Here is a 25,447-nt window from a genome sequence, read left to right as displayed (position 1 = left end):
TCATCGGGTCCTCATGGATTTTGAACATTGTTGTATAGTGTTTCCATCAAGAACCGGTTAACACTTTCCTGGAGTTTGCAGAAATGTGTTTCTGCCTTGTTCACATCAGTCAGCTCAAACACCAGCCGCCTAGTGACATACACGTGTGTGTGTGTGTGTGTGTGTGTGTGTGTGTGTGTGTAAAAATGTAAGTGAAGCCATGTCTCCATTGTGTGCCTGCTTATTAGGCAATCAGAGATGGAGAGGGTCAGTAGCTATAAATCCCTTGGCATCATTGTAACAGAGGATCTGTCCTAGGGCCAGTGTGCAAGTGTCATCACGTCGACACCTCCACTTTCTCAGACATTTGTGTGGATTCAGTATGTCAACTAAAATTTTAATAAACCTCTATGGGTGCACAATGGAGATAATTCAAGCTGGTTGCATCACAGCCTGGTACGGAAACACCAATGCCCAGGAATGGAAAAGTCTACAGAAGGTGGTGGATACAGCCTAGTCCATCACAGGCAAAGCCCTCCCCACCATTGAGCACATTTACAAGCAGCGCTGTCACAAGAAAGTAGCATCCATCATCAAGGACCCCCAACATCCAGGTCATGCTCTCTTCTCACTATTACCATCAGACAGGAGGTACCAGAGCCTTAGATCCCACACCACCAGGTTCAGGAACAGTTATTACCCCTCAACCATCAGGTCCCACACCACCAGGTTCAGGAACAGTTATTACCCTACAACCATCAGGTCCCACACCACCAGGTTCAGGAACATTTATTACCCTACAACCATCAGGTCCCACACCATCAGGTTCAGGAACAGTTATTACCCTACAACCATCAGGTTCCACACCACCAGGTTCAGGAACAGTTATTATCCCTCAACCATCAGGTCCCATACCACCAGGTTCAGGAACAGTTATTACCCCTCAACCATCAGGTCCCACACCACCAGGTTCAGGAACAGTTATTACCCTACAACCATTAGGTCCCACACTACCAGGTTCAGGAACAGTTATTACCCCTCAACCATCAGGTCCCACACCACCAGGTTCAGGGACAGTTATTACCCTACAACCATCAGGTCCCACACCACCAGGTTCAGGAACAGTTATTACCCCTCAACCATCAGGTCCTGGAGAAAACCCACGTATTCCACGGGGAGGACATACGGATACTCTTTATAGAACAGCACTGGAATTGAACTCCAAACTCCGGAACGCCCTCAACTGCAATAGCTACGCTACCGTGGCACCTAAATTGTGCAAATAAATATTGCTGAGATCTGAGAGACAGGAGAACAGTCTTCATGTATAGTTTTTCATAAATTCTCTGTATTTTTTATTTTCATGTAAATGCACGCAAGGAAATGAATCTCAGGGTAGTATATGGTAACTTGTACATACTTTGGATAATGAATTAACTTTGAACTCTGTCTCTGTTACCCCTGCTTTCTCTCTGAGCATGCACAATGGAAGTTACAATGACTACAAGTCACTGAAATATTTTATAAACAGTGTATCTGGGTGACTTGCTTCGTGGAGCTTTTATCAAAGAAGATTTGCACTTCAGTCTGTTAAGTGGTTGGAAGGCACTTGTTCAGAGTCCAGGACATTAAGCCAGCAAAATCCAAAGTAAATTCATTATCAAAGTCGCTGTATACTACCGTAAGATTTATTTTAGACTAGATTAGGTTCAACTTTATTCTCATTGTGCCGAGTACAGATACAAAGCCAATGAAATGCAATTTGCATCTGATCAGAAGTGCAAAAGAATAGTGTTATTTACAAAATAACTGCGAATAAAAAGTAAATGCTACAGCACACGAATATAAAAGTACTGAGACAGTACAATACAGATGCAATACTGCTTAGCGCTGTGATGTGAGGTTCAGCAGGGTCACAGCCTCAGGGAAGAAGCTCTTCCTGTGCCTGCTGGTGCGGGAGCGGAGGCTCCTGTAGTGCCTACCAGATGGGAGGAGAGTAAAAAGTCTGGTTAGGGTGAGATGCATCCCTGATAATGCTTTTCGCTCTGCCCAGGCAGCGTTTATGGTAGATGTTCTCAATGATGGGCAATTGGGTGTTGATAATCCGCTGGGCAGTTTTCACCACACGCTGGAGTGCTTTGCGGTCCGATACGGGACAATTGCCAAACCACACTGAGATGCAGTTGGTGAATATGTTCTCAATGGTACAGTAGTAAAAGTCCGTCGGTATCCTGGGACAGAGGTGAGCTTTCTTGATGTTTCGCAGGAAATAAAGGCACTGTTGCGCCTTTTTGATCAGGATGGAGGAGTTCAGGGACCAGGTGAGATCATCAGAAATGTGGACATCAAGGAATTTGAAGCTTGATACACGCTCCACTACAGCTCCGTTGATGTAGATGGGGACATGAGTGTGGCTCCTAGCATTTTCGTGCAGGCATTCACAGGAAAATGAAAAATACAATAGAATTTACGGAAAGCTATACGTAAATAAAGGCTGACAACTGGCCAATGTGCAAAAGAAGACAAAATGGACAAATAAGAAATTAAACGTTACTGAAAACAAGAGTTGTAGAGTCCTGAAAGTGTGTTTATACATTGTGGTATCAGTTCAGAGTTGTGGTGAGGTGAAGTTGACCACACCCGTTTAAGAGTCTGATGGTTGTTGGGTAGTAACTGTTCCTGAACCTGGTGGTGTGGGATCTGATGGTTGTGGGGTAATAACTGTTCCTGAACCTGGTGGTGTGGGACCTGATGGTTGCAGAGTAATAACTGTTCCTGAACCTGGTGGTGTGGGACCTGATGGTTGAGGGTTAATAACTGTTCCTGAATCTGGTGGTGTGGGACCTGATGGTTGTAGGGTAATAACTGTTCCTGAACCTGGTGATGTGGGACCTGATGGTTGAGGGGTAATATCTGTTCCTGAACCTGGTGGTGTGGGACCTGATGGTTGTAGGGTAATAACTGTTCCTGAACCTGGTGGTGTGGGACCTGGTGGTTGTAGAGTAATAACTGTTCCTGAACCTGGTGGTGTGGTACCTGATAGTTGAGGGGTAATAACTGTTCCTGAACCTGGTTGTGTGGGACCTGATGGTTGAGGGGTAATAACTGTTCCTGAACCTGGTGGTATGGGACCTGAAGGTTGAGGGGTAATAACTGTTCCTGAACATGGTGGTGTGGGACCTGATGGTTGAGGGATAATAACTGTTCCTGAACCTGGTGGTGTGGGACCTGATGGTTGTAGGGTAATAACTGTTCCTGAACCTGGTGATGTGGGACCTGATGGTTGAGGGGTAATATCTGTTCCTGAACCTGGTGGTGTGGGACCTGATGGTTGTAGGGTAATAACTGTTCCTGAACCTGGTGGTGTGGGACCTGGTGGTTGTAGAGTAATAACTGTTCCTGAACCTGGTGGTGTGGTACCTGATAGTTGAGGGGTAATAACTGTTCCTGAACCTGGTTGTGTGGGACCTGATGGTTGAGGGGTAATAACTGTTCCTGAACCTGGTGGTATGGGACCTGAAGGTTGAGGGGTAATAACTGTTCCTGAACATGGTGGTGTGGGACCTGATGGTTGAGGGATAATAACTGTTCCTGAACCTGGTGGTGTGGGACCTGATGGTTGAGGGGTAATAACCGTTCCTGAACCTGGTGGTGTGGGACCTGATGGTTGAGGGGTAATAACCGTTCCTGAACCTGGTGGTGTGGGACCTGATGGTTGAGGGGTAATAACTGTTCCTGAACCTGGTGGTGTGGGACCTGAAGGTTGAGGGGTAATAACTGTTCCTGACCCTGGTGGTGTGGGATCTGTGGATTACTTACCTTCTGCCCGGCAGCAGTAGTGAGAAGAGATCATGGTCTCACCAGGGGATCAGGAGGTGGAGAGTGTCGGCAACACACTCCTCTGTGTTACTGTTCCTGATTATCTGACCTGGGCCCACAACGCAAGTGCAATTGTGAAGAAAGCAGAGCAGTGCCTCTACTTCCTTAGGAGTTTGCAAAGATTCGGTACGTCATCTACAACGCTGACAAACTGCTACAGATGTGTGGTGGAGTTTACTGACTGGTTGTAGCACGGCCTGGTACGGAAACACCAACGCGGTTGAACAGAAAATCCTGCAAAAAGTGGTGGGTTCAGGCTAGTCCGTCACAGGTAGAGCCCCTCCCATCACTGAACACATCTAATCAGAGGACATTCGCAGAAAAGCAGCATCTATCATGAAGGACCCCCACCACCCAGGCCACGCTCTCTTCTCACTGCTACTATCAGGAAGAAGGTACAGAAGCTTCAGAACTCCCACCACCAGGTTTAGGAACAGTTATTAACCTTCACTCATCAGGCTCTTGAACCAGTGTGGACAACTTCACCCCATTACTGAAATGTTCCTACAACCTAGGACTTTCTACCTCATGTTCTTTATATTTATTGCTCATTTATTTAGTATTATTATTATTTCTCTTTTTCTTTCATATTTGCACAGTTTGTCGTCTTTTCCACATTGGTTGTCTGTTCTGTTGGCTGCCTTCTGTCATTGATTCTGTTACGTTTCAGGGATTTACTGAGTATGCCTGCAAGAAGATGGATCTCACCCACCTACCCCCTTCACCTGGTCCCACCGATCACCTGCCAGCTTGTACTCTTCCCCTCTCCCCAGCTTCTGCCCCCTTCACCTCCAGCCCTGATGAAGGGTCTCAGCTGAAAGCATCAACTCACAGACAAGAGAAAATCTGCAGGTGCTGGAAATCCAGAGCAACGCATACAAAATGCTGGAGGAACTCGGCAGGTCAGGCAGAGTACAGTCAACATTTCGGGCTGAAACCGTTCCGCAGGACTATTGAAACATCGGCCGTCTACTCATTTCCATAGCTACTGCCCAACCTGCTGAATTCCTCCAGTACTTTGTGCATGTTGCTCTGGATTTCCAGCATCTGCAGAACCTCCTGAGTTTATGACCTCCTTTCTTTGTGTTGGGGAAGTTAAAGATGTAAGTAGTGGTTGTGAGATGTCCCAGTCAGGAATGCATTACAGTTCCCCTCCCCAGTGCCTAGAGCAATGTAATCACAGTTCTGATCTGATCTGCGCTGATCGACCGACTCACATTTACACAGCCCTGACTCTTGTAAACCAGGACATTTTAGTTGCTATGGAGATAGTTGTACATCCTCATCCCAACGCCTGGACCCTGGAATCCAGTCATCCGCTTTACACTCAACCCCGCTGGTTGGAGGATCTCTTTCCAGTCCTGATGAAGGGTCTCAACCTGAAACGTCAACTGTTTATTCCCCTTCAGAGATAAACATGAGGAATTCTACAGATGCTGGAAATCTAAAGTAACACACACACAATGCTGGAAGTACTCAGCAGGTCAGGCAGCATCTATGGAGAAGAATGAACAGTCAACATTTTGGGACAAGACTCTTCATCAGGACTGGAAAGGAAGGGGAAGACACCAGGATAAAGAAGTGGGAGGAGAGGGGAAGGAGGATTCCAGGAGGATGAACGGTGATGCCAGGTGGGTATGAAAGGTAAAGGGGAGAGGAAGGAATCCAATAGGGGAGGAGAGTGGAAGGAGAAAGGGAAGGAGAAAGGGAAGGAAGATGGACACCAGGGAGAGGTGAGAAGAGACGAGGCCAGAATGAGGATTAGATGTTGCCTGATCTGTTCAGTTTTTCCAGCACTTTCAGTATGTTGCTCTGAATTTTCAGCGTCTGCAGAAACTGTTGTGTCCAAAATTTTGGTGGCTCTCTCATCCCTTTACCTCCCCTTGTGACCTGCCCATCACCTCCCTCTGGTTCTCCTCCTTCTCCCTCTCCCCCATGGTCCAATGCCCTCTATCAGATTCCTTCTTCAGCCCTTTACCTCTTCCACCTCTCAACTCATCACCTCCCTGCCTCTCACTTCGTCCCCCTACCCCACCCACCTTCCCCGATGAAGGGTCTCGGCTCGCACTGTCAACTGTTCATTCCTCTCTGTAGAAGCTGCCCGACCTGAGTTCCTCCAGCATTTTGTGTCACCTTCTCCCTCACCTGACTTCACCTATCACCTTCTAGCTTGTCCTCCATTTCCTTGCCCCACCTTTTATCCCCATTCCTTTCCAGTCCCAAGGACACTGATCAACAGAAAAAGACTCTTTCGTGTCAAAGTGGAAACAAATCTCTACCAAGATGGGGCCACCCTCAGGGTGGAGGAGCAATACCTTATATTCCATCTGGGTAGCCTCCAACCTGATGGCACGAATATCGATTTCTCCTTCCTGTAAAAAAAATTCCCTCCCTCTCTCCTCTTCTTCTATTCTCCACTCTGGCCTATCACCTCCTCCTGGGTCCCCTCTTCCTTCCCTTTCTCCACGGTCCACTCTCCTCTCATTAGATTCCTCCCCCTCCAGCCCTATACCCACCCACCCTCCTCAATCCAGCTATCCACAGTGCCTAGAAAAAGTATTCACACCCCCCCCCCCATCCACCCCTGGAAGTTTTCATGTTTTATTGTTTTACAACATTAAATCCACCGTGATTCAATTTGGCTTTTTTGACACTGATCAACAGAAAGAAAAAACTTACATGTCAAAGTGAAAACAGATCTCTACAAAGTAAACTAAATTGATTATAAATATAAAACACAAAATAATTGATTGCATAAGTACTTACCCCCTTTAATGACACACCAAGTAATCACTGGTGCAGCCAATTGGTTTTTAAAGTCACAGAATTAGTTAAATGGAGATCACCTGTGTGCAGTCAAGGTGTTTCAATTCATTGTATTAAAAATACACCTGTATCTGGAAGGTCCAACTGCTGATGAGTCAGTATCCTGGCAAAAACTACACTATGAAGACAAAAGAACACTCCAAGTAACTCTGCGAAAAGGTTATTGTAAAGCACAAGTCAGGAGGTGGATACAAGAACATTTTCAAGTCACTGAATATCCCTTGGAGTACAATTCAATCATCAAGAAATGGAAAGAATATGACACAGCTGTAAATCTGCCTGGAGCAGACCATCCTCACAAACTGAGTGACCGTGCAAGAAGGGGACTGGTGAGGGAGGCCACTAAGAGACCTATGACAACTCTGGAGGAGTTACAAGCTTCAGTGGCTGAGATGGGAGAGACGGTGCATACAACAACTGTTGCCCAGGGGCTTCACCAGTCACAGCTTTATGGGAGAGTGGCAAAGAGAAAGCCACTGATGAAAATAACTCACGTGAAATCTTGGCTAGAGTATGCCAGAAGGCATGTGGGAGACTTTGAAGTCAGCTAGAAGGTTCTCTGGTATGATGAAACCAAAATTGAGCTTCTTGGCCATCAGACTCAATGCTATGTTTGGCGTAAGTCAACACCACACATCAAAAATGCACTGTCCCTACTGTGAAACATGGTGGTGGCTACATCGTGCTGTGGGGATGCTTCACTACAGCAGGCCCTGGAAGGCTTGTGAAGGTAGAGGGTAAAATGAATGCAGCAAAATACAGGGAAATCCTGGAGGAAAACCTGATGCAGTCTGCAAGAGAGCTGTAGCTTGGGAGATCTGTTCTCCAGCAAGACAATGACTCCAAGCATAAAGCCAAAGCTACACAGGAATGGCTTAAAAACAACAAAGTTAATGTCCTGGAGTGGCCAAGTCAGAGTCCAGACCTCAATTCAATTGAGAATTTGTGGCTGGGCTTGAAAAGGGCTGTTCACTCATGATCCCCATGCAATCTGACAGAGCTTGAGCAGTTTTGTAGAGAAGAATGAGGAAAAATTGCAGTGTCCAGGTGTGCAAAATTGATAAGAGCGTGTCTAGACACACTCAGACTGTAATTGCTGCCAAAGCTGCATCTACTAAATACTGACTTGAAGAGGGTGAATACTTATGTAATCAATTATTTTGTGTTTTATGTTTGTAGAGATCTGTTTTCACTTTAACACGAAAGAGCCTTTTTCTGTTGACCGGTGTCAAAAAAGCCAAATTAAATCCACTGTGATTCAATGCTGTAAAACAATAAAACACAAAAATTTCCAAGGGTGTGAATCCATTTGATGGGCACTCTATCTATCTAGATTGAATACAGAGTAGGCCCTTCCAACCCTTCAAGCCACTTTACCCAGCAATGCTCCAATGTAACCCGAGCCTAATCACGGGACAATTTACAATGACCAATTAACCTACCAACTGGTACGTCTTTGGACTGTGGGAGGAAACTGGAGCACCCAGAGAGAACCCACACAGTCACAGGGAGAATGTACAAACCCCTTACAGGCAGTGGTGGGAATTGAACCCAGATAAAGCATTGTGCTAACCACTAAGCTGCTGTGATGTCTCTTATGGTCCACTTTCCCCTTGTATCAGATTCCTTTCTCTCCACTCCTTGACCATTCCCACCCACCTGGCTTCACCTGTCACCTTCTAGCTAATCTCTCTCCCTCGCCCTTACCTTTTTATTCTGGTGTCCTCCCCGTTCAGTCCTGAGGAAGTTGATGCTGCCTGACCTGCTGAGTTCCTCCAGCATTTTGTGTGTTGCTCTGGATTACCACCATCTGGAGAATCTCGTGTTTATAGGGTGAAGACATTCTCCTCCCTCCATAGATGCTGCCTGGCCTGAGCGCCTCCAGCATTCAGTGTATGTGGTTCTGGATTTCCAGCACCTGCAGAATCTCCAGTGTTTGGTGACCGGAGTCCGAACTTGGCCTCGTGTGGTCAAACACAAACAGTGGAACTGCACAAGATGATCTTTTAAAACCACCGCCCGGGTATGTCTGAACATGCTACCCAAATGAAAATGATGCAAATGTTATTATTACACGTTTACCTTTCAGAACTAGACCTCTAAACTTGTATGCAAATGGTAGCAGTAACAAACTTAACACAAAGGAAGAAGGGTTTAATTTTTTGGAGGGTGGGGAGTGTGGTCAGGGGCCCTTCATCCTCACAGACTACTGAAGATTCCGATCTCTTCAGCAGACTGAAAACACTACTTATTGAATTTTTAATACAGTACACATTTCTCATTGGCTCCTTAAGGTTGTTACAGCCGATAGTGGTCATGAGCTCCCACTGCCTATTAAATGCTCCCAATGGTGTGCATCTCAAACAGCCTCTGACAGCCAAGTCCGGCTCCTGGCCTTCACATGTGACTTAGCTACTAGGCCTGATGGAACCGTTTTTACTGACAGGAGAAGGGGCAATGTTGGATTACTGGTGCCTTAAAACTGGTCGCTTCGGGCAGATGGGGGCTCTTCTGCTGTGGTCGGCAGCTCATCCAGGAGAAGGAAAACTCTGATCTTAAGCCTCTGCTGCATTGTGGCCCTACCCACTGATGGGGAAGACTTCAGGAATAAAACCTGAGGGAAAGATCCGGAGCTGGAGTCCCTCAGGCAATCCTATGTTGAGTTCAACACCGACTAGCAGCACCTGTGACGTCGTAGGTACCAAACTGTATCGGCGTCTGCTGTTCCTTTGGGCTCATCAGGTGCATGGAGGGGGCATGGCAACAGCTTGCTCTCCATATCGTACTGCCCACGCTTGGCATATCTAGACAGCTAGGACACAACATTCATGGTCAATCCTGACTAACGGAGACTTCATTCACTCACTTCTCATTGTAATTTATAGTATACTTTAAGTATCCCAATGAACCTGATACAGATTATCATGAGTCTAACTCAGCCTTAAAGATATTCAAAGACTCTGTTTCCAACCTTCCAAAAAGATTTTTTTTAATGACCCCTTATTCTTAAATAAAATTAAATTCTGAAAATAAAAGGATTGTCAGATTTCTCTTTAACAGCACTGGATTGTGCAGCCCACTGATTGTTAGAAGAGGAGAGGGAGTTACATATTCCATAATAATGCAGCCATTCAGCCCATCAAATAGATGCCAGCTCTCACAGCAGTCCTGTCAAACCCATTTCCCCATAACTTCCTCCTCTTTCCTCTCACTGTATACTTCGTTGTACCTATGACAAATAAAGCTAATCTTTACCTTCCTCCTTCTGCCCTGTCCCCGTCACTTCTGACACCCTTACTAATAAAGAAGCTATCAGCCTCTGCTTTAGTCTATCAAGCTCCATTACCCATGGTGGAATTAGCTGGGATAATCTTGGTCAGCATGGACCAGATGGGCCAAAGGGCCTTCTTCTGTACTGTAATACAATGTAGATGGAAACTGGGAGAACAGAAACCCTGTTGGAAGCAGCCGATCAGCTGGAATCCCATAAAATGCAGCGGAGATTACGGTGGATAATCCGTGAGTGTGTGGTGGCCAAGGAGGAAGGGGAAAATTGAGGGGAGCCTTCTCCTCATTCCAGTACGGAGGCACGGGGAGGTCAAGGTCACGAGCAGGCAAGTAGGAAACAGAGGAGATGTGGCTAAGAACACATTCCAGGGAACAACGCAGTTTAAGTGAAAAGGAAGACAGTTTACAGGAGCTGGTTTGGGAAATCTAATCTTTAAGGTGGGGGAGGGAAGAAGAACTGAGGGGCAAATTCTTCCACCCACAGTGATCTGTAACTAGAAATGAGCCACCGAGGGAAGAGCTTGAGGAAGCACAATAACAGTATGAAGGAAAGGGCTTTTCTCTTTGGAGTGGAGGAGGATGAGAGGTGACTTGATAGAAGTGTACAAGATGATAAGAGGCACAAATTGAATGGACAGCCTGAGACTCTCTCCCCATTTGGTAATGGCCAACATCAGAGGACATCTTTTCAGGGTGAGTGGAGGAAAGTTAAGTGACATGTATAAAAACAGAGTGTGGCACGTGATCTGATGAAGAATTATGGCCTGAAAGTCAACTGTTTATTCATTTCCATAGATCCTGCCTGACCTGCTGAGTTCCTCCAGCATTGTGTGTGTGTTGCTCTGGATTTCCAGCACCTGCAGAATCTCATGTTCCTGAGTCCAAAGCAAGGTACATTCCCACCATAAACATCCGTTGGTGACCATCTCCAAGCCCTTTACCCTTTCCACCTATCACCTCCCAGATTCTCACCTCAACCCTGCTACCCACCCACCCTCTCCCTCATCTGGTCTCACCTGTCAGCTGCCAGCTTGTACACTTCCCCCTCCCCCACCTTCTCCCTTCCCCCCTCCCCCGCTTCTTCCCCCTCCCCCACCTTCTCCCTTCCCCCCTCCCCCACTTCTTCCCCCTCCCCCCACGACTAATCCCTTCCTTTCCAGTCTGAAATGTCAGCTGTTTATTCCCCTCTACAGATGCAGCCTGACCTACAGAGTTTCTCCAGCATTTTGTGAGTGTTACCGTGGATTTCCGGCATCTCCGTAATCTCGTGTTTGTTTATTGAGATACAGCACTGAATAGGCCCTTTCTGGCCCTTCGAGCTGCACCGGCCAGCAATCAATGCCCGATTCAATCCTAGCCTAACCACAGGACAAGTTATAGTGACAAAGTAACCTACCTACTGGTACATCCTTGGACTGCGGGAGGAAACCGGAGCACCCGGAAGATACCTACGCGGTCACGGGGAGAACATACAAACTCCTCACAGGCAGTGGTGGGAATTGAACCAGGGTCACTGGTACTGTAGGGTGTTGTACTAACCACTATGCTACCGTGCAGCCACAACTTGCTCTAATGTGTACGGCCTCCGCCTGCTGAAAGGAACAAGTGGTTTCAGTTACAGAAACAGTAAATCTTCTGCGGCTCAATAAACAGTCACTGACGAACCCGGAAACTGCTGAATAAGCAGCTTTGCAGTTACATGGTACAATTCTTATCTTGCTGCACAAATACAAACTCCGGTCAAATGCCCCAGGCTCATTTTTCCTGTTGTTGGCAGAGACACTCTGCAATTTGCTGAATTGCTCAACTCCCTGCCAATCATACCAAGGGTGTTAACATGAAAAACAAAATGTAAGAACAGCGAATAAAACAAAGGTGATCGAATACTAAAGGCCCTTATCATTTCCCACCCATCCATCCAGCATCCTCTTTGACTTTCAACCATCAGGCAGGAGACTCCAATGTATAAAAACAAGAATAGTCAGGGTGGGAAACAGTTTCTTCCCTCAGACCATTAGGCTTCTGAACTCCCTGCCGCATCACATACAAAGTAAACGCAAAATAATCTGTTCCGCCTCCTTGCACTACCCATTGTGTTTTCCCCTATTCTTTCTTCACCTTTCCTGCCTGTCCTCTCCCCCACCCCTTTATCTTTCCCCTTACTGCTTTTTCACCTGGAACCTACCAGCCTTCTTCCCACCCTCCCCCACCTTCTTTATAGGGCCGCTGCTCCTTCCTTCTTCAGTCCTGATGAAGGGTTCCGGCCCGAAACGTTGACTGATCGTTTCCACGGATGCTGCCCGACCTGCTGAGTTCCTCCAGCGTGTCGTGAGTGTCACATTCAAAGTGTCACTGGTTAATCTGTTCCGTACCTTACAATAATTTATGTGCTTTAGTTTGTTTATGCATAATTCATCAGTAGATTTTATCCTTTTTAAAATAAGTTATCGTGTGTTATGTGTATTACTGTGCTTTACACCCTGGTTCAGAGAAACATCTCATTTGATGGCATGCATGTATAGAGTTAAATGACAATAAACTTGACTTGACTCGGTTCATACACCCATAGGGTCACGTGAAGATGTTCAACATATGTTCAAAAGTGTAAAGTAAATTTATTATCAAATACGTGTATGTCACCATATGTTACTCTGAGATTCATTTTCTCGCCCAGGCACTTACAAACTTTTGACAAACTTCTATAGATGTGTAGTGGAGCCAGGCTGTATCACGGCTTGGTATAAAAACGTGGAATCAGCCCACAAATCGCAGGTAACCATTGAACACATCAACGTGAAACTCTGCCATAGGAAACCAGCATCAGAGATCACCACCATCCAGGGCATGCTCCTTACTCACAGCTGCCATCAGGAAGAAGGTACAAGAGCCTCAGGACTCACACCACCAGGTTCAGGAACAGTTATTACCCCTCAACCGTCAGGTCCCCTACCACCAGGTTCAGGAACAGTTATTACCCCTCAACCATCAGGTCCCACACCACCAGGTTCAGGAACAGTTATTACCCCTCAACCATCAGGTCCCACACCACCAGGTTCAGGAACAGTTATTACCCCTCAACCATCAGGTCCCACACCACCAGGTTCAGGAACAGTTATTACCCCTCAACCATCAGGTCCCACACCACCAGGTTCAGGAACAGTTATTACCCCTCAACCATCAGGTCCCACACCACCAGGTTCAGGAACAGTTATTACCCCTCAACCATCAGGCTCTTGAACAAAAGGGGATAACTACACTCATTTGCCCATCCATTGAGATGTTTCCCATAACCAATGATCTCACTTCAAAGACTCTTTATCTCATTATCTCATGTTCTTGTTATTTATTGCTCTTTGTTTATATTCCATTTGGACAGTTTGTTGTCTTCTGCACTCCGGTTGATCTTTCATTGATCCTGTTATAGTTACAATTCTATAGATTTGCTGAGTATGCCTGCAAGAAAATGAATCTCAGGGTTGTATATGGTGACAAATATGTACTTTGATAGTACTTTGATTATAAAATTTACTTTAAATTTTGATTCTATTGTACTTCTTCTACAAAAGTACAATGAAAAGCTCCGCACAAATAAAGACTGACAAATAACCAATGTGCAAAAGAACAACTGTGCACATACAAAAAAAATTAACTAAGGTAATAGATAACAGACAATACTGAGAGCACGAGTTGTAGAGTCTTTGAAAGTGAGCCCGAAAGTACCCAACTTCTGGTCCGAGGGCCAAAGCTGCCAATTGAGACATGTCCGTCTATAAAGCTCAGATTAAAAAGATCTGCTTTACTTGACACACGGACATCAAAACATCCGGGTGGTGGGGTGGAGATACGGCTTTACCAAAGGAGTTACAAGGTGTTCCTTCACTCTGCTAGCCCGCAGGCTGCAGGTCACCCTCGGGCAAAGTGTAGCACCTGCTTAGCCCCCGACCAGGGTCACCTGAAGCCATGGGAGCAGGTGGTGGATGGTCATATGAGCAGCTGGTGCAAATCACAAGTCCTGGTTATGCGACCACTGACACCAGGCAGACAATCACTGTAGAGTATTGATAATGGCTGGGGTCACCCGTCTTGTAAAGACACTGCCCAGAAGGCAGCAACAGCAAATGATTTCTGCAGAAAATATTGCCAAAGAACATTCACGGTCGTGGAAAGACCATGATCGCCACGTCGTACACTATGGCAGATAATGATAATGACAATGACATCAAACATACAGTGAAATGCATGGTTTGACAATTCTTTGGGAAGTCGAGCCATTTTTATGATGCAGTGAGCAAATATTGAACAAGTTAAAAGATCAAGTTAACATATTAACAAGTTAACATACAAGATTATTAAGGGATTGGACACGCTAGAGGCAGGAAACATGTTCCCGATGTTGGGGGAGTCCAAAACCAGAGGCCACAGTTTAAGAATAAGGGGAAGACAATTTAGAACGGAGTTGAGGAAAAACTTTTTCACACAGAGAGTTGTGTATCTGTGGAATGCTCTGCCTCAGAGGGCAGTGGAGGCCAATTCTCTGGATTCTTTCAAGAAAGAGTTAGATAGAGCTCTTAAAGATAGCAGAGTGAAGGGACATGGGGAGAAGGCAGGAACGGGGTACTGATTGTGGATGATCAGCCATGATCACAGTGAATGGTGGTGCTGACTCGAAGGGCTGAATGGCCTACCCCTGCACCTATTGTCTATCTGCAAGTTTTGTTGCTTAAGAGACAAGTGTTTTCCTGGCTATCCGGAGAACGGGAGACCTCCCATGTTCTTCAAGGAATTGCATAGGCATCATTCACTTCCACTCAAGACACCAAGATTACTATAGGTTACGAATATAAATGACTCTGATTTTGTTCAGTGCAGGCATCGCAAGTCGAAGGGCTGCCTCTTTGCTGCACTCTTCCACAGACTGTGTTCTGCACATTAGACTATTTGGCCACTCACGTTGTTCCGTGCTGCTCGCTGGGATCTGTCTGACAGGTGAAGATGCTATTCTGCCTTCTGATTGGCAAGAATCCACACTGTGATTCTGAGAGGATCTCATTGGTCATTGGAATTTAATGCTTTACTCCCACATAGGTTTTTAATTTTTTCATTCATCCTTTATAAACCTACTCTCGGATCAATTTAACTCTTCCGTGCTACGCAGCCCATAACCCTCCATTTTGCATTAATCCATCCATGTACCTATCTAGGAATCTCCTAATTCTCCCTAATGTACCTGCCCCTACCACCACCCCTGCTAGGGTGTTCCACACACTTACTACTGTGTAAAAAAGGCCTACCTCTGACAACTTCCCCATACTTTCCTCCAATCACCTCAAAATTATATCCTCTGGTTATACTATTACCACCCTGTGAAAAAGGTCCTGGCTATCCACTCGTCCTATGCCTCTAATCATCTTGTATGTGTGGGCACGTGGCCAAGTGGTTAAGGCATTCAGCTAGCGATCTGAAGGTCGTGAGTTCGAGCCCCAGCTGAGGCAGCGTGTTGTGTCCTCGAGCAAGGCACTTAACCACACATTGCTCTGCGACGACACTGGTGCCAAGCTGTATGGGTCCTAATGCCCCTCCCTTGGACAACATTGGTGTCGTGGAGAGGGGAGACTTGCAGCATGGGCAACTGCCGGTCTTCCATACAACCTTGCCCAGGCCTGCGCCCTGGAGAGTGAAGACTTTCCAGGCGCAGATCCATGGTCTTGCAAGACTAACGGATGCCTTTACTAATCATCTTGTACATCTGTCAAGTCATCTCCTGTCCTCCTTCTCCCCAAAGAGAAAAGTCCAGGCTCGCCACTGTTAGTTGAAGATGACAACTGGTTCCTTGGACTTCAGGAGATGGGATGTTCAAGGACTCACACCTGGCACTATCAGTGAAAGTGACACCACCTGTTCTTTAGCACAATGCTATTGCAGCTCAGGGTATCAGAGTTCAATTCTGACATCATCTGTAAGTCTGTCCTCCCTAAGGAACGTGTGGGTTTGCTCTGGGTCCTCCAATTTCTTCCCACAGACCAAAGGTGTACTGCTTCGTAGGCTAACTGGTCGTTGTAAACTGTCCGGTGATTAGGCTAGGGTTAAATCGGGGGTCAGCGAGTTTGGAGGTCTAAGCCCTGGGTCTGCCAGTCTGAAAGTCCACTGGGTAAGTTGGAGGCCCAATGCCCACGAGTCCACAGGAGGCCTATCCTGGGTAGGGGAATTACCTGAGTGAGAGAGTGGATGGGTGGATCTTGTTTTGTTGCTGTAGCTGCCCATGTTGTTCTGCCGAACATGGTGGGCATGCTATGTTGGTGCCAATATATGCGTGGCAACACCTGCGGCTTGCCCCCAGCACATCCCCGGGTGTGTTAATTGTTAATGCAAACAATGCATTTCATTGCATGCTTCAATGTACCTGTGATAAATAAATGAACCTGACTGGCCACTATAAATTACACCTTCGGGGCAAAGGAACCAATAGGGAGTTGAGGGGCATGTGAGGGAAAATAAATCGCAGGAATTCAGGGAAACAAGGAGACCTGGAATGGGGTTGGTTGATGGGATGAAAACCAAGGTAGTATACGGTGATACACACTTACTTTGAACGATTAAGAGCACTATTGGGAGCTGGCATAGACCGGGAGATATAAATATCATCAGTTGGTCCTGGATCAGCCACATCAAGAATGCTACAGGCAAGAAAGCTCGTCAATGCCCATACTTCATCAGAAGGCCAAGGAAATCCGCAGCTTCCTGTTGATCCTCACCAATTTTTACAAGTGCACCACAGAAAGTAACTGCTCTGGCCAAGACCACAGGAGTTGTGGGCACAGCTCATCACAGAAACCAGTTTCCCCTCTATGGACTCTGTCTACACTTTTTACTGCCCCACTAAAGAACATAACACCCCACCCACCCCAGATACTTACTCTTCCCCTGTCAGGCACAAGACATCAAATCTCGAGATCACGTACCACCAGGGTCAAGGTAAGCTTCTATCCCACTGTTATCAGACTTTAAAAATGAGACTCCTGTGATCAAGATGAACTCTTGATATCTGAATCCATCCCCATTGTACCCTTGTACTTTATTTGCTCACTACGCTTTCTCTGTAACTGCAACATTATCGTCTGCATTTTAAAAAAACCTCGATGTACCCATGTATGGACTGATCTGCATGAAAACCATACAAACCTGTGTTGCATACAGTTCTCATTCCCCCACTATAGGAAGGATGTCAAGGCATCAGAGAGGGCACAGTAGAGGTTTACCAGGACGCTGCCTGGGTTAGAGGGCATGTGCTATAACCAGAAGCTGGATAAACTTGGGTTGTTTTCTCTGTAGCGGCAGAGACTGGGGGGAGATCCGATAGAGGTCTATAAGAGTATGAGAGGCATTGATAGAGTGGACAGGGACTATCTTTGTCCTAGGGCTGAAATGTCTCATACCAGAAGACACGCATTGAAGATGAGAGGGGGGTAGGTTCAAAGGGGATGTGAGGGGTAAGTTTTTCACTCAGAGAGGTGGATGCCTGGTCTGGTGGTGGAGGCAAATACATTGGAGGCTTTTAAGAGACGTTTGGATAGGCACATGGATGTGAGGAAGATGGAGGATATGGACATTGTGTAGGTTGGAGAGATGAGTGTTCGTTTTTTTAAAATTTACTTTTAGCTGGTTCGATACAACATTGTGGGCCTAGGACCCTGTTGCTGTGCTGTAATAAAGAGATTTTCTTTGCATTTTAGTACGTGACATTAATAATCCAGTACCAATGAAGACACTCAGGAAAAGACTGCGCCGAGTCAAAGCAGGAGTTCTAAAGGGGGTAGGGGTCAGCATTCTAATCCAGCCCCATCTACCCTCCTGTATCAAAATCTGTGGGTCTCATGGGGGCTTTACCAGTCACCAGAGTCCATGGAATCCACAACCTCAGGGGTAGGAGAGGAGGGTGGGGCTACTTCAGATAGAGAGGCTGAGGGGAGAGGGTAGAGTTTACAGAGGAGATTTACCAGGATGCTGCCTGGTTTAGAGTATGCATTATGATCAGAGATTAAGGGAGATAGGGCTTTACTCTTTGGAGAGGAGGAGGATGAGAGGAGACATGATAGAGGTGTACAAGATAATAAGAGGAATAGATAGAGTGGATAGCCAGCACCTCTTCCCCAGGGCACCACTGCTCAATACAAGAGGACATGGCTTTAAGGTAAGGGGTGGGAAGTTCAAGGGGGATATTAGAGAAAGGTTTTTTACTCAGAGTGGTTGGTGCGTGGAATGCACTGCCAGAGTCAGTGGTGGAGGCAGATACACTAGTGAGGTTTAAGAGATGGAGAAATTTAAGGTGGAGGCTTATATGGGAGGTAGGGTTTGAGGGTCGGCACAACATTGTGGGCCGAAGGGCCTGTACTGTGCTGTACTATTCTATGTTACCTCTAATTCTTTGTTTTAACAACAGCTGCGCAGACCAAATGTTGCTCTGAACAGGAAATTTTTTTTACACGGCCTGGAAAATGCATGGCACTCGATATGTTTTTTTTTGGAATATGTATACTATGAATATTCAGAATGAAAACTGGAAAATCACTTACTTTTTGAGTTTATTTTTCAATTGAAGGGTATAATGAAATACAACAAATCTTTCATGTTTCGTAAACTTTTTCTAGTTGTGTCCAATTCCAGCTGCGACGCCACAGAGGCTACGTGCGCAGGAGCATTGCAGTTATTGCGTGGCCGTACACTCACTGAGCTCAGAGGGAACAGTGGAGCTGATGGAGGTTATGAGAGGCATAGATAGAGCAGACAGGGTGCATTTTTTTTTATCCCAGAGTTTAAATATCTAATACCATAAGACATAGCAGAATTAGGCCATTAGGCCCATTGAATCTGTTCTGCTGTTCCATTACGGATGATTTGTTATTCCCAGAGGGCAAACATTTAAAAAGGGAAGGGCTCAGTGAAAACTACACGCATAAATCAAGAGTTTTTTTTTAAAAACACACAGTGATGGACGCCTGGAACCAGCTGCAAACTTGCACTCCTTCCCCTCCCTCCTACCTTCTTACTCTGGCTTCTGATGAAGGGTCTCAGCCAGCAACATTGACGGTTCATTCCCCCACCCCCTCAGATGCTCCCTGGCCCGCTGAGTTCCTCCAGCATTTTGTGTGTGCGCCTCTGGATTTCCAGCATCTGCAGAAGCTCTTAAGTTTCTTATTCAGGCTTCTGTCCCCTTTCCTTTCCAGCCCTGATGACGCATCCCGGCCCGGAACGTTGACTGTTTTTTCCTGTCCACAGACGCTGCCTGACCTGCTGAGTTCCTCCAGCATTTTGTGTTTGGAGCCCGGAACGGCCTCCCAGGGACGGTGGAAGAGGCACCGGAGTTCAAGGAGCTCAATACACATGCAGGAAATGGTGTAGGCAGAAGTGATTCGTTTAGTCGGGTATTTAATTACTAATGTAATCAGTGCGGCACAGAATTTGTGGGCTTGCGCTGTATTCTGTTTCGGGAACGTCCGTGGGCTCATAACGATGATATCCCTGTCAGCGCTAAGCCAGGCTGCTAACCGAGCCGCAACCAAACATTAGCAACCTTTAGCAAGGGCTTGTGTTCTTCAGATCAGTACTGGGACGCCCAGACTGTTGTGATAGAATGTGAAAGCGGAGGCAAATGCAAACGTGAACATTTAAAGCAGACAGGACCCTGCCTTAATACAACACACGTCGCTTTTGGAACACACGTAAAGAACATACAGGGAGAAATGCTGCCTAAAAATCCGTGGAAATTTAAACTGTTCGCAGAGACAGAAAGTCAGCATTCACACGGTTCCAGATTAAACTCGGCGGGGATTCACCCATAGCTCTCTCTTACCTGTTCGCCGCTGTTGGAAGTCATGCTCAGCCTGAACCGGGTGGCGTCCCCTGCGGGCTGCCGCCGGGTCCGAACCCACCCGACCCGCCATCTCACCGCCCCGCTCTCCTCCACCTGCAGACAACTAGTCCCCCGCTTCTGGCAGGGGCGGCGTGTCGCGGAGGAATACAGGCAGGAGAGCCACCGCTCCTCCCTCACTCGCAAAGTTTTGGTCGTCGATCACAATCAAATCATTCAATGTGATTGATAAAGAATGCCCTACAATGCAAAGTGTAGAAATATTGTAGAATGCACGATGGAAGTAGATAAACACAAGAGATTCTGGAAATCTTGAGTAACACACACAGACAAAGTGCTGGAGGAACTCCGCGGGTCAGGCAGCATCTATGGAGAGGAATAAACAGCCGGCGTATCGGGCCGAGATCCTTCATTAGGATTGGATCGGACGGGGGAAGAAAAATGGGTTTATCGTCACGTCTACAGTGTACTCTCTGACTCTCTCACGGTGGTGTCTGAAAAGAGGATGCTGTCTAAGTTGCATCCGTCTTGGACAATGTCTCCCATCCACTACATAATGTACTGGGTGGGCACAGGAGTACATTCAGCCAGAGACTCATTCCACCGAGATGCAACACAGAGCGTCATAGGAAGTCATTCCTGCCTGTGGCCATCAAACTTTACAACTCCTCCCTTGGAGGGTCAGACACCCTGAGCCAATAGGCTGGTCCTGGACTTATTTCCTGGCATAATTTACATATTACTATTTAACTATTTATGGTTCTATTACTATTTATTATTTATGGTGTAACTGTAACAAAAACCAATTTCCCCTGGGATCAATAAAGTATGACTATGACTAAAAACTTGACTTGCATACCATTCAGACAGACCATTTTACCGGTACAATCCCCGGAATGCAGAACAGGAAAGGGGCAGGAACACCAGAGAGAGGTGATGCACAGGGAAGGAGATAGGTTCTCCATTCCCATTTCCCTCTCCCTTCTTACCTGCTCATCACCTCCCTCTAGTGCTCCTCTCCCTTCCCTTTCTTCCATGCCTTCTGTCCTCTCCTATCAGATTCCCCCTTCTCCAGCCCTTTATCTCTTTCACCAATCAACTTCCCAGCTCTTTACTTCACCCCCTCCCCCTCCCAGTTTCACCTTTCACCTGCCACCTTGAACCTCTTCCTCCTCTCCCCCCACCCTCTTACTCTGACTTCCCTTTCTTTCCAGTCCTGGTGAAGGGTCTCGGCCTGAAAAGTCAACTATTTATACTTTTCCATAGATGCTGTCCGACCAGCTGAGTTCCTCCAGCATTTTGTGTATGTGTGTTGCTTTGGATTTCCAGCATCTGCAGATTTCCTTGTGTTTGCAACACACACACAAAATGCTGGAGGAACTCAGCAGGTCAGGCAGCATCTATGGAGGGGAATAAACAGTCGATGTTTTGGGCCATTTTTGACTGGCATCAAAAATCTCCTATAAGAGGACGCCTCATGCGGCCACAACTGAGGAGTGGATAGTCTGGGGGTTGATACCAAAGATCGGAGCCTGAAGGTGAACCAGAAACCCAATGGCCAAAGCCTGGAGGTCTGGACACCTGTCCTGGATTTGGAAGTCTATCTGCGTGGGTGTTAGGGAGGAAGTTTCGCTGCTGTTGTTTTGTTGCTTGTTGTGTTCTGTGTTGTTCTTTTCAACATTGTGGGTATGATATGTTGGCACTGGAATGTTTGGCAACACTTGTGGGCTGCCCCCAGCACATTCTTGTGTGTGTTGGTTGTTAATGCAAGCAATGTGCATTTTGCACCATGTTTCAATGTAAGACATGTTATATAAATCTGAATCTGACACTTCGATGTCTAAATCATTTGTAAATGTACACCATAAGAGCAGGAGACAAAGGAGCGGAACTGGGCCATCCAGCTCTTCAAGTCTGTTCTGCCATTCCATCATGGCTGATTTATTATCTCCCTCAATCCCATCCTCCTGCCTCCTCCCTGAATGAGGAGTTAGTTTCACACCCTGACTACTAAAGAACCTATCAACCTCGGCTTTAAATATACCTGATGACTTGGTCTCTACAGCTGACTGGCGAAGAATTCCACACATTCACCACCCTCTGGCTAAAGAAATTCCTCCTCATCTCTGTTCTAAAGGGACGCCCCTCTATTTATTTATTGAGATACAGCCCTTCGAGCCATGTTGTCCAGCAAGCCTCTGATTTAACCCTAGCCTAATCACAGGACAATTCACAATGACAAATTATCCTCCCAACAGGTATGTCTTTGGAATGTGGGAGGAAACCAGAGCACGCGGAGGAAACTCGCGCAGTCACGGGGAGGATGTACAAACTCCTTACAGACAGTGGTGGGAATTGAACACAGGTCACCTGTACTGCACAGTGCTGTGCTAACCACTACACTGCTGTGTTGCTCCTAGCCTTAGACTGTGCCCTCTGGTCCTAGACTCCCACACTATTGGAAACATTCTCTCCATGTCTACTCATCTGCTCAGGGAGTATTCAGTACCTAAAGCTATAAACTGCCCCACCCCGTAAGAATTAGCTTACAATAACATTTTTGACATGTAAGTGTTGAAGTCATGCAACAGCCTGGCTTGTCATTAATATACTGGCTGTTTAAATTCAAACTAAAGGAGTCTGCATAACTTCAAAAAGATCTGACAAAATTCCTCAGTTTAGAGTTTATAACAAGGCACCAGTTTATAGGAAGTTGTCTAGAATGTCTGTGATATAGATAGATCACATATGTGGGGATCATTGCAGGAGCATTTACTGATGTATCTTCTTATTTTCTCTGAAACATAAAACAGTACAGCTCAGAAACAGACTCCACAGTGCATGATGATGCGCTGAACTAATTAACTCAATTCTGAATTGATTCCATGACCTACAGACTAACTTGCAAGGACTCCACTGGGATGGAGATACAGTACATCTGTACCAAGGGAGGTGTAACGTGTCCTTCCCTCCGCTAGCCTGCAGGTCACTCTTGGGCGAGGTGTAGCACCTGCTTAGCCCCTGATCAGGGTCATGTGAAGCCATGAGAGCTGGTGGTGGATGGTCGTATGAGCAGCTGGTGCATATCACAAGTCCTGGTTATGTGACCACTGACGTCAGGCAGACAATCTCTGAAGAGTATTGGTAATGGCTGGGCTCACCCGTCAGAAGGCAATGCAAACCACTTTTGTAGAAAAGTTTGCCAAGAACAATCATGGTCATGGGGTAATGATGACCCACGTCATACAACACGGCACATAATGATGGTGGTGACTTTGATAAAATAACTTTAACTAAACTAAGCACCCTCCTTCTGTTTACACAATGCCCATATTCCTCCATCTCTGCATATTCATGTGCCTAGGAGTCTTTTTATCACTTCTAACGTATCTGCCTCCATCTCCACCCCATTCCAAGCACCCACCACTCTGTGTAAAAGCTTGCCCTGCACATCTCCATTGAACTTACCCCCTCATTCTAAATTCATGCCCTCCGGTATTAGACATTGTGACCCTGGTAAAAGGACACTGGCTGTCTTTTCTGTATAGCCACCTCCTAACTTTAGAAACTTCTGTCAGGTTTCCCATCAGCCTCCACTGCTCACCAGAATCAGGCTCCTTCACCCGATCATGTCTGAGGCCAGACTCCCACTCTCTACTGGCTCTTCTACAGCGACAGGGCACGACGACTGGGACAGAGGAGACAGGAGGGGGGAAGAGGGAGAAGGAGAGGGGGGTAAGAGGAAAAGTGAGAGAAAGCAGAGGGTCAGAGAGAGAGAGTGGGGAGGGTGGAAGAGAAAGGATGAGAGAGTGTCTGTGTGTATTTGTGTGATGAGTGTAATGGTTTAGGCATATTGTCAGGGTGTTGTATGTACAGTTGGACAATGCACACAACAGGATTAAGGGAGAGGACATTCAATTAAAGACACTGTCAATTTCCACTCTGAGGTGATAATGCTGTATCTTCAGTATCAACAAACTTAGAAAGTTCTGTCCATTTCCCTCCATAGATGTTGCCCAATCTGTTGAGTTCCTCCACCTCCTGCAGGTACTACCTACATCAGGGGTTCCCAACCTGGGATCCACGGACACCTTGGTTACTGGTAACGCTCCATGGAATAAAACCGTGTGGGAACCCCTGACCTTCATGGAACATGGAGACATCACATGAGGAAAATCACCATGGAAACCTATCAACAAGAATAAATAATCCAACAAGGAATTAAATCTTCCTGCATCCATCCCCCTCATTCCCCTTGCCTTTCTCTCTGCATTTAGAAACTGCTATCCCGCAAACAGTTTTCATTTCTGACAGTCACGAACTGAGCTGCAGATTACTCATTTTATTTCAGTACTTTGCCCATCTTACTTTTCTTAGCCACACGCGTCAGGAGACAGCCGCAATGACTCACAATCGCAGGTTACTTCATGATCAACTCCTGATCCTCATCTACAGAATTCCCCCAAGCAAAATACTTGGGCATTTCCTTGTGCATAGTGACGACACCTGACCAAAGTTGTAAATCTGTCTCTAGTTTTTCGATGCATCCTTTAAAAACTCTGATAACTGTTGAATCAACTGCCCATCATGAAAGCAACACTCACAACACGCTGGAGGAACTCAGCAAGTCGGGCAGCATCCGTGGAAAAGATCGGTCAACGTTTCGGGCCGGAACCCTTCGTCAGGACTGAAAGGGGAAGGGGCAGAGGCCCTATAAAGAAGGTGGGGGGAGGGTGGGAAGGAGAAGACTGGTAGGTTCCAGGTGAAAAACCAGTAAGGGGAAAGATAAAGGGGTGGGGGAGGGGATAGGCAGGAAAGGTGAAGAAGGAATAGGGGAAAACACAATGGGTAGTAGGAGGAGGACGAACCATGAGGGAGGTGATAGGCAGCTGAGGGAGGGGGCAGAGTGACATAGGGATAGGGGAAGGGAGGGAGAAGGAATTACCAGAAGTTGGAGAATTCTATGTTCATACCAAGGGGCTGGAGACTACCTAAAGCACAGAAATAGGCCCTTTGGCAAATTTCTTCCATGCCATTACAGTACAGTAATATAGCAGTTAATGTATCACTTTACAGTGCTAAAACCAGAGTTCAATTCTGCCACTCCTACATTCCAAAGATGTACAGGTTAGTTGGTTAATTGGTCACATGGGTGTAACTGGGCTGTATTGGGCTCACTGGGCCAGAAGGGCCTGTTACTGTACTCTAAATAAACAAACAAATCCCAGTCCTATCTAACTGCACCTTGACTACATCCCTCCAAACCTCTCACATCCATGTAGCTATCCAGCTTGTCTGATATGTTACAATTGAACCCACATGCTCCATTTCCACTGACTGCTCGTTCCACACTTGCACCACTCCCAGAGTCAGGAAATTTCCTTTTAAAATTATTTGCCTTTCTCCCTCACCCAACCCAAGTGGAAAATGCCTGTTTTGGCTATGGCTGCATTGAAATCTTGTCGTAGGGTTTTTAGGCTTGTGTGTCTCAATGACCCGGTGAGCGATGTTCACTGGAGTCAGGGATTTATGCTTTGGCTCTTGCCAAAAGGCCAGACTAAGAGTGAGCCACCACTCCTCCAGGTTCAGGGCAAACAACCCCGACTGAGT

At 46.4% G+C, this 25,447-nt stretch overlaps 1 protein-coding gene across 4 annotated transcripts in view; it reads right to left on the bottom strand.

Annotated features, from left to right (window-relative positions):
• The window catches only part of sb:cb288 (uncharacterized), a 33,370-nt gene extending 12,977 nt beyond the window's left edge, over positions 1-20,393 (bottom strand). Inside the window, exon 1 of one of the 4 annotated variants that reach the window (XM_063057172.1) lies at positions 19,820-20,393. In XM_063057172.1, coding sequence (XP_062913242.1) covers positions 19,820-19,910 — 91 coding nt within the window. In that variant the 5' untranslated portion in view covers positions 19,911-20,393. Of the gene's footprint in view, positions 1-19,008; positions 19,800-19,819 lie in introns of those variants that run through there. The other 3 variants (XM_063057173.1, XM_063057174.1, XM_063057171.1) reach the window with 3 other exon arrangements.
• Positions 20,394-25,447: the final 5,054 nt, after the last annotated feature.

This window comes from Mobula hypostoma, chromosome 8 (assembly GCF_963921235.1).
Source record: "Mobula hypostoma chromosome 8, sMobHyp1.1, whole genome shotgun sequence".
Classification (NCBI taxonomy): Eukaryota; Metazoa; Chordata; class Chondrichthyes; order Myliobatiformes; family Myliobatidae; genus Mobula; species Mobula hypostoma.
Note: the sequence above shows the minus strand (reverse complement) of the source record. Positions and strands in the feature narration are given on the sequence as shown.